At 32.3% G+C, this 13,358-nt stretch overlaps 1 protein-coding gene across 1 annotated transcript in view; it reads right to left on the bottom strand.

The window, feature by feature from the left end:
* Window positions 1-2,925: 2,925 nt before the first annotated feature.
* Window positions 2,926-13,358, bottom strand: part of LOC142348034 (uncharacterized) — a 108,985-nt gene continuing 98,552 nt past the window's right edge. Inside the window, exons 16-17 of the mRNA XM_075399201.1 lie at window positions 5,903-6,117; window positions 2,926-3,674 (exon numbers count right to left, since the gene is read on the bottom strand). Coding sequence (XP_075255316.1) covers window positions 3,082-3,674; window positions 5,903-6,117 — 808 coding nt within the window. The 3' untranslated portion in view covers window positions 2,926-3,081. The remainder of the gene's footprint in view (window positions 3,675-5,902; window positions 6,118-13,358) is intronic.

Genomic DNA, 13,358 nt, shown 5'->3' with positions numbered 1-13,358 from the left:
TTTTCTTTCTACAGGACATCGCTATCAGTTTTGACGTAAATTTTAACGGATACGTAGAGAAAAACGATTACTGAACAACGTTCTTCTATGTTTCTCATTCAAAATGAAAGCAAGCATATGAATCTTGTGCTCTGGTCAAAACTGATAATAATTTGTATGCCAATGGGAGATTCCAAAATTGAAATATTTTAAAAAAAGAAATGATAACAAAATTTAGTTGAAAAAATGACAATTTGATTCCTTGGACTCTTTTGTAACGACAAATTCTGTTTTTTTTTTAAACTTCCTTGTTTCAGATATTCAAAATACCATGAGTTCTGCGAGTTGAATTTCAACCAATTTTTAGTTTAAGTGAGGGTCATGATTTCCTTTTTCAGTGTAAGTTTTCACAGAAATTCGGTTAGGAAAGTTGTTCCACTTTTTTATGAATCTGTTTTTCTTATATCAGATGAATTATAAAAATCTCCTGTACTGCTTCTGTTGAATGTACAGTCTTTCAATTATTTAGAAAAAAAAACAAATTTATTTTTAATTGAGTGTCTCACTAATATGGATTTTAGAACTTTAGGACTTGGATTCAGAACTTTAGGACGAAGTTTTTCTTCTACTTTACTACAAGGTTTAGATATCAATTTTTCGAATATAAAAGGAATTTATAAACTAAAATCTTCTCCGTTGACTAATTGCATCAATCAATTGTCAAAGATAACTTCCAACTTCAATGTTTTCGGGAAAAAGTAACTCAAAAAGCAGAAAGAAAAACTTTCGAATATTTTTTCAAAAAAAAAAATCGTTTTCTTATGTTCTTGTCTGAATCATCTGAAGTCATTTAGGTTTCTTAACATTTTGGTTGGAATCGATATTTCTCTTAGGACATGGATTATTAGTTGAGCGTAAGTATGGACACACTAGAAAAAAATTATTTCTAATTTTTCTCCAGGAAATCTTTTAATCTCTATCTTCTATAAAGCCCTTCTATCTAAATTGAATATAATTATAATATTGTTACGTCCCTGGTTCTGGTTAACCTATAAAACAATACCCAATATTTTCTATTGTTTTGTGTTTCAAGTCTTTCAGTTCTGCTCATTTTTGCACCTTATCCAATATCATTATGACAGATAACTTGTTCTGATAAGGTTAAAAACATCAACTCAAGGATGTAAACAATGAAGTGATTTTTTAAAAGAACTTTTCTAATAATATTGCGTCTTTTTTATTACTTTGATCACTCAACTTATAAATACTTCTTTCTCTTTTTGTTTTATCAGGACATGATATATTCATATATTCATATCTGCAAATAATTTTTTTCTTAAGTACGAGATGGAAGACAGAACAAGAGAAAAAATAATAAGAAAATGTTACAGTTCATTTCAATCAATTTTGTTTTTGTTTTTTAATGTTTTCTGTTATAATTTTTTATTGAGATTTTTGGTTTTAGTTTTTATTTACTTCAAATGTGTTTACTCTGGAATACTTTTCATTGGGTCAAATATTGATTTGATTATGCACTCCTCTCATGATATCAGTTTCGAAGTCAGACCTTAAGTGTGACTATAGAAACTAGGTCAAAAGTCGCACCAGATTTCTCCCATTTTGTAAGTGTGAGGGCTTTATTTGTCTAAGGGGAATAAAGTGATGTAGGAGTTGGTCAGTAAATTGAAAGGGGTTTGAAAGATGTAAGGAAGGACCTCTGAGTTACCCCTGACCAAAATCCTGATGTCAGAGAGGGCTGTAATGGGCTGCAGTTGTAGGACTTGAGTAATTACTCCTAAATTTCGAGGCAATAAAGGGCTGCTATGGAATGACTGAGTAATTATCCCTAACCAAAATCCTGACGTAAGAGATGGCTGCTATGGACTTCTGATGCATTGAAATTAATCTTCCATGACTGAAATACTGATTTACTGGTATTACAGTGAATGGTAATTGGCCAAGAAGGGTAAAAAATGTCAGACAGGGTAGATTAATTTTTCAATTACCCCTTAACTCTTACATCAACTTACTCCCTTGGCAGCCCAAAGAATGTACGTGTTTTGAGCTGCATTTTCCTAAAATTCCTCCGCTTTTAGCCCATTCTTACATGTTTTTTGGCGAAAAATTTAACTTGGGAACCCCAGGCGAGACGGGATGGTTATCTTGCAAGATCTTGCAAGAATCTTGCAAAAAATGGTTATCTTGAGACTTAAGCCAGTAATCTTGCGAACCCTAACACTAACCCTAACTTAACACAACAGCACTCCTCTAACTAACCTTATTGCAGCTGTTAAACAAAAGACTACTGGTAGTAGAAAAACAGTCTGCTCTTACAGTAAGTGTGAACTGAAAAAAAAAAAATCAAAATGACTAATGACAAAACTAAATTCAACGCGAAAGAAGAAATGGTTGTTTACATTCAGTATACACTCATGGAGAAAGATGCTGCATACATGTTAGCACTCTAAATAACAATATCATTCTAGGTTTTTCGATACCAAATTCTTACATATTGAAAACAATGGAGTTAAATTTCTTTATCTGACGAAGAGACCAGCTCAAAAGTTCAAAAGTTTAGTTCATTTTGGACTTGTTTCATTTCATTACTTCGCGCCAACCAAACGTTGATTGCATATGCCGCAAATATCTGATATGCAATAAAGCATTTTCTGGATTGAAGCCTTTGGGTGGGTACGACCCTGCGCCATGGAGTAGTTTAACAGTAAACATGAAATGTTTGGTCATTCGTCTGCTTTCTGCTGATCCGCAATAGTTGTACCAGAAATCCCAGGAATGTTCTTTCAAGTGTATCAAATAAGAGTAACGAAAAAACCCACAGTTAAGAGAAGAAAAGAAATGCTTACCTTGTTGATTTAACAGGGCGGGGCCAACTTTTAATTTTATTTATAAATTTTCGAAGTAACGTAATAAATTTTGTACCGCTATGTTTGACAGAGTTCGAAACTCACTAAGTGATTTTTTGGCGGGCTAAAATTATGAATTCAAAGCTGTCGGTTAAAGATTGAGAATAAATTGATCCCTGACTAAGTTGTCAGCTGCATTTTAAACGGATGCTTCGGCGCAGTAAGTGATTGTCAAAAATTAGTAAAGAGGGATTGTGTTTTTGTGAAGCGACTTTTTGTGTATAGTGAAATTGTTTGACTGAGTAAACGATTGATTGCAAATTTCACACTGGTATGGTTTCTCTCCTGTATGTGTCCTCGTGTGTTTTGTCAGATCTCCTGAATTACTGAATCGCATATTGCACACTTTGCATCGATATGGTTTCTCTCCTGTATGTGTCCTCGTGTGTTTTGTCAGATCTCCTGAATTACTGAATCGCATATTGCACACTTTGCATTGATATGGTTTCTCTCCTGTATGTGTCCTCATGTGTATTGTCAGACTCCCTGATTGAGTGAATCTAGCTGTGCATACATTGCACACATAAGGCTTCTCTCCTCTGTGCATTCTCAAGTGGCACTGGAGGTTAATTTTCTGACTAAATTGTCTGTTACATATCTCACACGCAAACGGTTTCTCTCCACTGTGGATACGCATATGCACATTTAGATGCCCTTTGCTCCCAAATGTCTTTCCGCATATGTCACACTCTTTACTACTTGTACTATTCCCTCCTCCACGGCTCCCACTACCTCGCACACTGTCTGATCCTTTCTCTTCAACTGTCGATTCTAAAAACGAAGATGACTTTTATTTCCACTATTTTCATTCTAACGAATTATTACACTATATATGGTTCAACATACTCAATTAGCTGTTTTACAAAATTACCACTTCAAAACTGCAAACCGCATAGTTTTACATTTTTAAAATTGTGCAGTTTCTTAGAAACCTCAAATTTAGACAGTTATTGCACAGCAATTTACGGTACAGGCAATCTAAGTCAATCGTAGCTTCAAACATTTAGAGGAAAAACCGAGTGACTCGAAATATATTTATTCTAAGTTCATCGTAAGATTTGGTTAACCGATGCCAAGAAAGATCAATCAATAAAACTCAGGTCTTAATAGGCTGAGTTTATATCTCAATGTGTGAAAATTTTGCAACCCATTGTTAAAAAATACACGTCTAATTCTTCAGCGCTGAAAGAATCACAGCTCAGCCAGTAAATGCGTCATTTTCCGCCACAATGTTTTATGTTTAATGAAGTTACTACGTTTATATGCCAAAACTAAAAAGAGAATTCGGAGCATGTCGCCAGTGATCGATAGGATTATATTAACTACAATAAAAAACATGAAACTTAATGAATAATAAATTGCAAAAGTTGGCGGCAATATGAGAAATGCCGTGACATGTTTCCACAATTGCCCTTTGTACATGTCAAAAATTATCACATACACTTGAAAAGGTAATTGCAAAAGATCAAAACAACAAGATAACGTTTATAACGTTGGTGTTCATGACACTCATCGTGAAAATGATTGGGATAAGAGAATTGACACGTTTTCAGTAGCGCCACTCAAATACGCGTGAAGAACGGCGGCATCTCTTTCTTTCCTCATCTCATGTTAACGGTGAAGCTAGCTAATTGGCTAGTACATCATGCCTCGAGGATTTTGATGTGCTGCTCTATGTTCACGGTTCCTGTCATTATCATTATTCAAAGAATGTTGCATTGGAAAAAAGCTGCTGGTGGTGGGGGTAGTTTAATAAAAATCACTGAAGCTCTGATAACTGTTGGCGAGAACATTATGAAGTCACATAACTAAACGTGACCAGTTTTAAAACGCTGAGCTTCAGATAACCGAAAATGGGGATGGCGATAACAATAGCTGCATCACCTACCGGTGAAATAACACGTTAGTGCGCCAAATCCAGACTCCGGCAAGATAGCATTTCAGTACTGAAACATCGTATACCAATAGTATATTGTCGACTCAGTAATGCAACAGTTCATCCAAAACTTACATTTCCCCTCAGGATCTGCAGTGCTTCATCAGATATAACTTTTTTGTCCGAAAAAAGACTGGACATCTCTAGTTTTATATATCATATTGTGCATTAAAAAAATCACGATAAAAATTGAATTGTTCGAAAACCAATTCAAAATAACAAATGGTTGTTTTAACCCTCTCGAAGGTATTAGACAATTCTTCTTCGCCTCAGAGTTCGATACCTTTTCGACGGTAAACTAACCTTGTGTTAATAATAACCCGACACTGCAACTAATTCCTGAATATGTAATTATTGCACCCCCTTTTAGAGCCCTCTACAGCTGAATTGGCAGGGACTTTAAATTTGTTTTCAGGCGAATTGGTTATTTTTTCTGAGAAATTATTTTTTTAGGAGAAAAAGATGGAGAAAAAACATTAGTTTCGAAACAATTAATGAGTAATAACTGAATAAATGCTTTTAATAGTTTTTAAATAAAGACCGATGACAAGTCATGTCACGTGACCAAGGTACTCGTTTGTTACTGGGCAGGGTACGACATACGAATAGCTATGCTCAAAAACAAAACCTGAAGCGTCGTGAAGTATAGCATGCAACCTCAAAATTTTGTAGGAATTGAAAAAATTGTGCAGAGAATGAATATCAATAACAATCAGTCCTCCATAGGGTCTCAATTTCATCGCAATATCGAAATCAAGATCGGGATCCAAGTTCAGGCATGTTGCCAAGAAATATAGAAACCTTTCACCGTATTGATGATAAACCTTTTTCAATTCCTGGTAATTTTCGCGAATAGCTTTCAAATCAACCGTCGCTATTGTTGTCGCGACGCAAAAATGAGTTTCAAGGCGGTATGATAGTCGCCTAATCCCTTTAATCCCTTTCCGTCTAGGATAACCCCCTATATCGTAGGACAACCTCCTCTCTTGATACAGTATTTTCTTACTACTAACGCCGCAATGTCTGTCAGAAATTAAGTGATTTATACCATATCTCAGCTAACCTGTGGAAATTTTTGAAGCTTTAACCGATGAACTCTGAGTCAAGTACTGTTTGGCTGGTATCTTGATTCTATAACGCACCGACTTAGTTGTGATCTCATGGCTTTCACAGAAACAGAACTGGCTAAAGGGCTCAACATCTTCAATTTTTGCCCTATCTTTACAGTGAGGTCTAATAGAACGACTATTGTAGTGTTTCATTCTGTAAGTGATACAACTGTAAGTAACTTGACAACCGCTGCACTTGTAGATCCCTAACACAATAGTTGAAACAGTTATTCTCCAAAAATAGCAAATAAAATTGCAATAATTAAATAAATGCTTTATTTAAAAGTTGAGTCAGATAAACGAAGAATAAATCAGTTGTCATACAGTGATTCAGCAGTTAATTATGGAGAATCGGATAGAAATATTTGGAAAATCCGAGTAGTGGGAAACAGGTTCTATACAACCAACCACTCAACACTAACGTGTATTCGTTCTTGATTAGATAGCACCTTTTTCTCACTACTACATATACACATTCAACCAACCACTCAACCCTAACGTGTATTCGTGCTTGGTTGAATGTGTATATCCACTAAACCCACTATATTTCCCTCAAAATCTATCATTTCCTGTCTCACTTATTGCAATCCACTAGTACAGAGTTAAGCTGGTAATTATCCATTATCAGACGGATAGTTCGGGTTCTATCCTCACTGACTCCAGTGAACGTATCCCCGTACTAGTGTAACTAGAGCGACCGTGTAAAAAGCACGTAAACCAACTTGCAAAGAAAACTTGAACAAAAATTTAAAATATTAAATCATAAAAGTTTTCAAATATTCCCCTAATCAATATTTAATCAATCTAAAACTAAAACTTTCTGTCTCACTTGGTGTAGCGGTTAAATCATCGAGTCTAGGTAAGTTGCTTTAGCAATGCTTTAGCAAACGGAAGGTTTGGGGTTCCTTCCTCACTATCCAGACCGACTCCAGTTAACGTCCCCCAATTTGATGAATTACTATAAAACTAAGTGAAATAAAAAAAAAACCAAACTCACAGTTCTTAAGAAGGATGATCCCTGCTGTGAGACTGTATATGGGACCCACTGTTATGGGTATAGAGTAAAAAAACCAACACTGAGATTGGTGGAAACACAGTGATTAGTGTTTTGTTTTCAATGTAACTAGTGAGACCGTGTAACTACTTCGTGGATAATCTGCACAAAATCAGCTTAACTCTAAACTTCTATATTAAATTTTTGAGCACATTCCCTTAATCTATCTGTGGTATGTTTATATCTATATCTATGCAGATAAATACATAATCTCCATCTCCCATTTCTAAACCTAAAGAAAATTATGCTTATAAACTTTACACATATTACACTCTAGATATTGATCTGGATTAACATAATGTTCTCCTAAATGTTTAATATAGTCTTTTACTTTAACTATGTCATTGCATATATAACAACAATAATCTAATTCTTTACAATCATTACAACACTCCTTCCGAGGCTTATTTTTACACTTATCAAACTTCATTTTTCACTTTCGAAAAATTATTTTTTTCCCAAAATTTTCTCTAATAAAATATATCATGTATCACTCAATAAATAGTAATGTAAACTTCTGTGATATTTGCAATTTATCTTTCAATTCGATGAAGGATTTTCTCAAACATACTTTATCGGGCAGCCACCAGAAAGCAGTCCCGAACCCATACCTGAAAACATGGAGAAGGTGTATAACCCTGAAGAAGATGACTACATTGTCGTTCCTAAAAAGGTTTTACCAGAACTTAAAACTAGGGCTAAACCCCAAACTGTAGTCCCATGTTGGGTCTGTGGCCAAACTTTTAAAAAATGATATAGGTCTACAAACCCACAAGAACAAACACTGAAGGGAAAACCTAGCCTAGGACAGTAATTTTAATATTAAATCAAGCTTCAATCAAAGACAGTCATATATTACTAAATCTGATGAAAGTTTTATCAAAGATGTTAATGAGCCAATAGATTATATATTAGACGAGTTTAAACCATTTATATCATATAATTGTGAAGTCACTGCTAATTGTGTATATAGAAAGAGAACTCCCGATGATGAAGAAGGGGTCCCAAAGACTACTAAAAAACTTTAGAACTGATGAATATATGACTAAAGATCATAGACTGAATCTAAACCAATGACTTGATCATGTTAAAGAAACATATGAAGGCTATGGTTATGATTATGAATTTATAGGAATATCAGACGTGCAATTAAACATAGAAAGAACTAAGCCATCATTAGGATCTTATACTGAACTACCACCCGGACTTAGAAGTAAAACAAAAGCGATATTAAATATTAGAAACAGAAAATTTAACTGTTTACGATGATGTATTACAGCAGCATTATTCCCTGCAGCTGATCATGCAACTAGAGAAAATAATTATATCAAAAACTTAGTTGATGACTGGGAAGATAATGAAAACACTTATGATTATTTAACAAGAATGCAGAATAATCATAACATCAACATTTGGTTTTTTAGGTCTTCAACTGAAGGTGGTGCAACATGGACGGAGTCCCACGACACTAAAGTAGAAATATTACAGAAACGTTTAAACTTCATCAAAGGCCGCAAGAAAGTAAGAATACTAGTCTTGAATGAACATGCCGCTTTAATTAAAAACATAGAAGTATTATTGGAAAGACCTAATACTAAAAACACGAAGTATTGGTTTTGTGATAATTGTTCTCTTTGGTTTCCCACTCAACAGAAATATGAAACTCATGAATGCTGTACACAAATCAAACCAAAGACTGCGTGCCCTAAATTAAAACAAATCAAATTCAAGAACCATTACAAACAACAAGAAGTGAAGAATGTCATCTATAGCGATATTGAATGTTATATGGACAGCATTATTAAAAAGATTGTTGATAATACATATAAAATATCTGACCATGTACATATTGCCATTGCTTCAGTTGGAATGGTGATTACAAATCATAGTTTGGTCCAGACTAAATCCAAGATAATGTCAAAGATCTATTGGAAATAGAAACTGAGAATAATTTCAAGTTAAACAAACCAATAATATTTAATAAAGAAGATAATTTATATCATGATACCAATAACACTTGTCATATTTGTAATAAACCTTGCATTAATAAAGTTAGAGATCACTGTCATGAAACAGGTAAATATAGAGGTCCTGCATGCAAAATTTGTAACTTAAACTATAAACAACAAAACTTCATCCCCGTAATATTTCTTAATGGTAAAGGCTACGACTTCAATCTAATATTTAATGAGATATTTAAACTGAATAATAATAATAGAAGAGTTGATGTATTATCTAGTACTAATGGTAAAGCTAGAATGTTTAAAGTGGGTATACTAAAGTTTATAGACAGTTACAATTTCATGACAATGTCTCCAGATAAAATGGCAAATGTTTATCAACTTGAAAGTAAAACATTATTTCCTTATGAGTACTTTAAGGATGAGATTAGCTATAATAAGGAATTGGGTAATCTATCACAAGAAGACTTTAGGTCATCGCTAACAGCCAAACTACCAACTCAAGCAGATGTTGATAACTTTAATAATTCTAATATTATGAAAACAGATAGAGAATTAACCCTAGAGTATATGGAGAATGATGTCAGAATATTAGAACATTGCTTCAATCTACTTGTTAAGTTAAATATAGACATATATAAACTCAATTCTCTGCATTATATTAGTCTACCTGGTTTCAATTTTGATTGATTGTTTCCTAAAACTAAGTGAAGTTGAACTAGAAACAATAAAAGATGAACAAATGTTAAAAGATTTCATTAGTGCAATGAGAAGTGGCATATGCGGTTTTATGGGCAATAGATAAATTAACAGTCAAAGTCATAGTCATAGTCAAAATCAAAGTCAAGGATCCATCTGGTATATTGACGCTAATAACTTATATGGTTATGCACTAATGCAAAAGCTGCCATAAAAAGACATCAGCTTCACTAATACTACTCCAGACGAAGTATTAAACATTTCAGATGATAGTGATTATGGCTATTGGCTTATCTGTGATTTACAATATACTAATGAATGTAAAGATAGAACTACTAACTTTCAATTAATACCATAAAAAGAGAAGTAGAAAATAATGAACTAGGATATAAACAAAGACCTCCAATTTCTTCAAAAACTGAGAAACTAAAATTAGATCAGAATAATAAAAATGAATATCCAATGCAATATCGAATGTTAAATTTTGTTGCTAAGATGGGCATAAAGGCTATTAAAATTCATAGAAAAAATAAATTTAAACGAGATTATATTATTAGAGACTATATTGAACTTAATACTAAAATGAGAGCAGACGCTAAGACTGAGGCGGAGAAGGATATATTCAAATTAATGAATAATTCCTTATTTGGTAGAAGTTGTGAGAATCCATTAAAGTATTTAGAAGCTAAGACTCTAACAGATGATTATGAAATACTTAAAACTGTTATTAAACCCAATAGTAAAGATGGAATTAGATACCATAGTTACACTCTAATAGAATTTTATAAAAAAGAATTACAATATGATAAACCAATATACTTGGGCTCAACAGTATTAGAACTTAGCCAACTCTGCAAGTATGAATTATTTTATGATGTATTACAACCATCACTCAAAGATGCAATGCTGCATTATGTGGATACCGATAGTTTTGTATTAAGCTTTAGCGATGGTAATGTTGATGATAAATACATGGACTTAAGCAATCCTGATACCCCAATCAAAACTAATAATAAAGTTCCAGATAAATTCAAATATGAACTTGGAAGTCGAAAGATAAAAGAATTCCTAGTATTAAAACCAAAGACCTATAGCTTGGTGACCCAGGGGCAGAACCCGTTTAAGAACAGAACAGCAAAAGAGAAAGGAATAAAGAAAGAAAACAATGTCAAACATGAAGACTACTATAATGCATTAATGGATAGTAAAGAAAGAATTGTAGAAGAATGTAGAATACGAAAAGTTGGGGATAAGATGTCAACAATTAAAACGAAAAAAAAGTCTGAATAAATTTGATGATAAAAGATTCTATGTAAATAATATTAAAAGCTATCCTCATGATAAGAGACCATATCTATTTAAAAGAGATTTAATAAAAAAATATTAATACTACACCAATAGAGCTATTAATAAAATTAGGGTTAGATGAAAGAAAAGATGCACTAATAAATAATATTCTTGAATAAACTATTAATGATGATAGAAAGTTAATTGAAGCTGCTATTAGATTATGTAATGATCTTTAATATGATTATGAATATGATTATGAATATGATTATGAATATGATTAGTAGCTAGTAGTTAGTAGTTATCAGCTAGTAGATAGTAGTTAGTAGATAGTAGTTAGTAGTTACTATATTATATATCATCATCTCTCCTATAGAACATATTATTTTTTATATTATTTTTGTTTTATTTTCATATTATTTTTATATTATTTTTATTTTATTTTTATATGTTTTTCATGCTTTTTTATATTATTTTATATATAAAAAAATGACTAAGCTAAATAAAATTATAGAATTAAATAAACTAGAAAAACTAAACAGAAAGAATAGATTAGAAGAGAAATTAAATCAACAAGAATACTATGGTGAAATAGAAGAGTTATTTGATTCTTTAACTAAAGCACTAAATGCAAACAATGAACATAATCTGGCATTGGGTGAACAAAAATTAAGTGCAATAGATTGGCAAAATCAACAGTTAGATAAACAAACAAGATGATAGAGAAAACTAGAAACAAGGCATTAATGATGTCTAATGAAGCATTAATGAAGCCTGCTTTGTCAAATGAAGCCAAAGAGAAAACTCGAGATATAACACCAGTTTATGTTGATACAAAAACAGCCAATATTCTTCATGACATGGGGGCTCAAACTAATCCTCAAATAAAATTAAATCTCGTAGATTTGCCTACTAGAAGATATAAAATGAATGGTGTTAATATAACTAATAAAGAGCAGGGTGCATTTATAGTTAGGGATAATATTTAAGAATTTTCAGATAGATTTACTAACTTTCTTACTAAATCAAATGTAACATATGATAATATCGAGGAAGATGAAAAAAAAGTTAAATGGTTTTTACTAGATATTGGATATGTTATAGGAAAAGGTGATAAGAGAAGCTGTAGATATAAAACAATAAAACTTATATTGGGGGGGGGGTAAAGAGAAAATCTATGGTAGGCGTTCAACTAAAGATAAACTCGGCAATCATAGCTGTAACTCCTCCAACAACTTATTAGAAAGATTAGAATTAATTATACTAGAAAAAAAAGCTGGTCATGATGGATTAAATAATGAAATGTTAAATATATCTAAACAACTATTATCAATCAATTTTATTAATAAAGAACAACTAGACCAATTTGTTTTTAATTATGGTAAATGAGCAAAGCTAAGACTACGTCCATGAGTAAGTCTACAACCACGTCCATGAGTAAGCCTATAACTACATCCATATTGAAACAACAAAGCACAATTAAAACCAAACAACAACCACTAGCTAAAAAAGTATTTAGTCCTCAATTAACAAAATTTAGAAGAGAAAGAATAATACCATTATATAAAGATGAAATGTGGTCAGCTGATTTATTTGATAAATCATCTCTAAGTAAATAAAATAATAGTTATAAGTTTGTTTTAACTGTTATAGATATATTCACAAAATATGCATGGGCTATTCCATTGAAGAATAAATCTGGTTTATCAATAACTAATGTTTTTAAAACAATCCTATCAGAGGGCCGAAAACCAGAACACTTATGGGTAGATAGAGATAGTGAGTTTTACAATAAAACATTTAAATCTTTACTTAAAGAATGTGAAACCGAATTACATTCTACTTATAGTGATTTAAAGGCTGTATTTATAGAGAAGTTTAATAGAACATTGTTACACATAATCAATAATCCAATGTTCATCAACGGGGATGTTAATTGGATAAATATTTTAAATGATGCTGTTGTAACATATAACAATAACATTCACTCTACTTTTAATATGACACCCGTTGATGCTTCTAATAATCCTGATAAAGTTAAAAACTATGTTAAATCTACCAAAGCAACACCGAACTTTATTGTCGGTTATTATGTCAGGAAAGCTGACAAACGCAACAATTTCTCTAAAGGATACACTTCAAAATGGAATAGAGAATTGTTTAAAGTTAATGAAGTTTGAAAAACACAACCACCAGCATATAAGATAGAATATATGAATGGAGAGATAATAGGAGGTAAATACTATGATCAGGAACTATTAAAGTCCGAGTTTGATTTTGAATCTAATAATAAGGTTTTGAAATCTTTGAATATTAACCTTCGGTTATAAGCCAGCAAGCCGGATAGACCTACGGTCAGCTACAAAGTAGATCATTATAGTTGCTGATTTGCAGACAAATCTTTCTGTA

Source organism: Convolutriloba macropyga, chromosome 10 (assembly GCF_964194025.1).
Source record: "Convolutriloba macropyga chromosome 10, txConMacr16.3, whole genome shotgun sequence".
NCBI lineage: Eukaryota > Metazoa > Xenacoelomorpha > Acoela > Convolutidae > Convolutriloba > Convolutriloba macropyga.
Note: the sequence above shows the minus strand (reverse complement) of the source record. Positions and strands in the feature narration are given on the sequence as shown.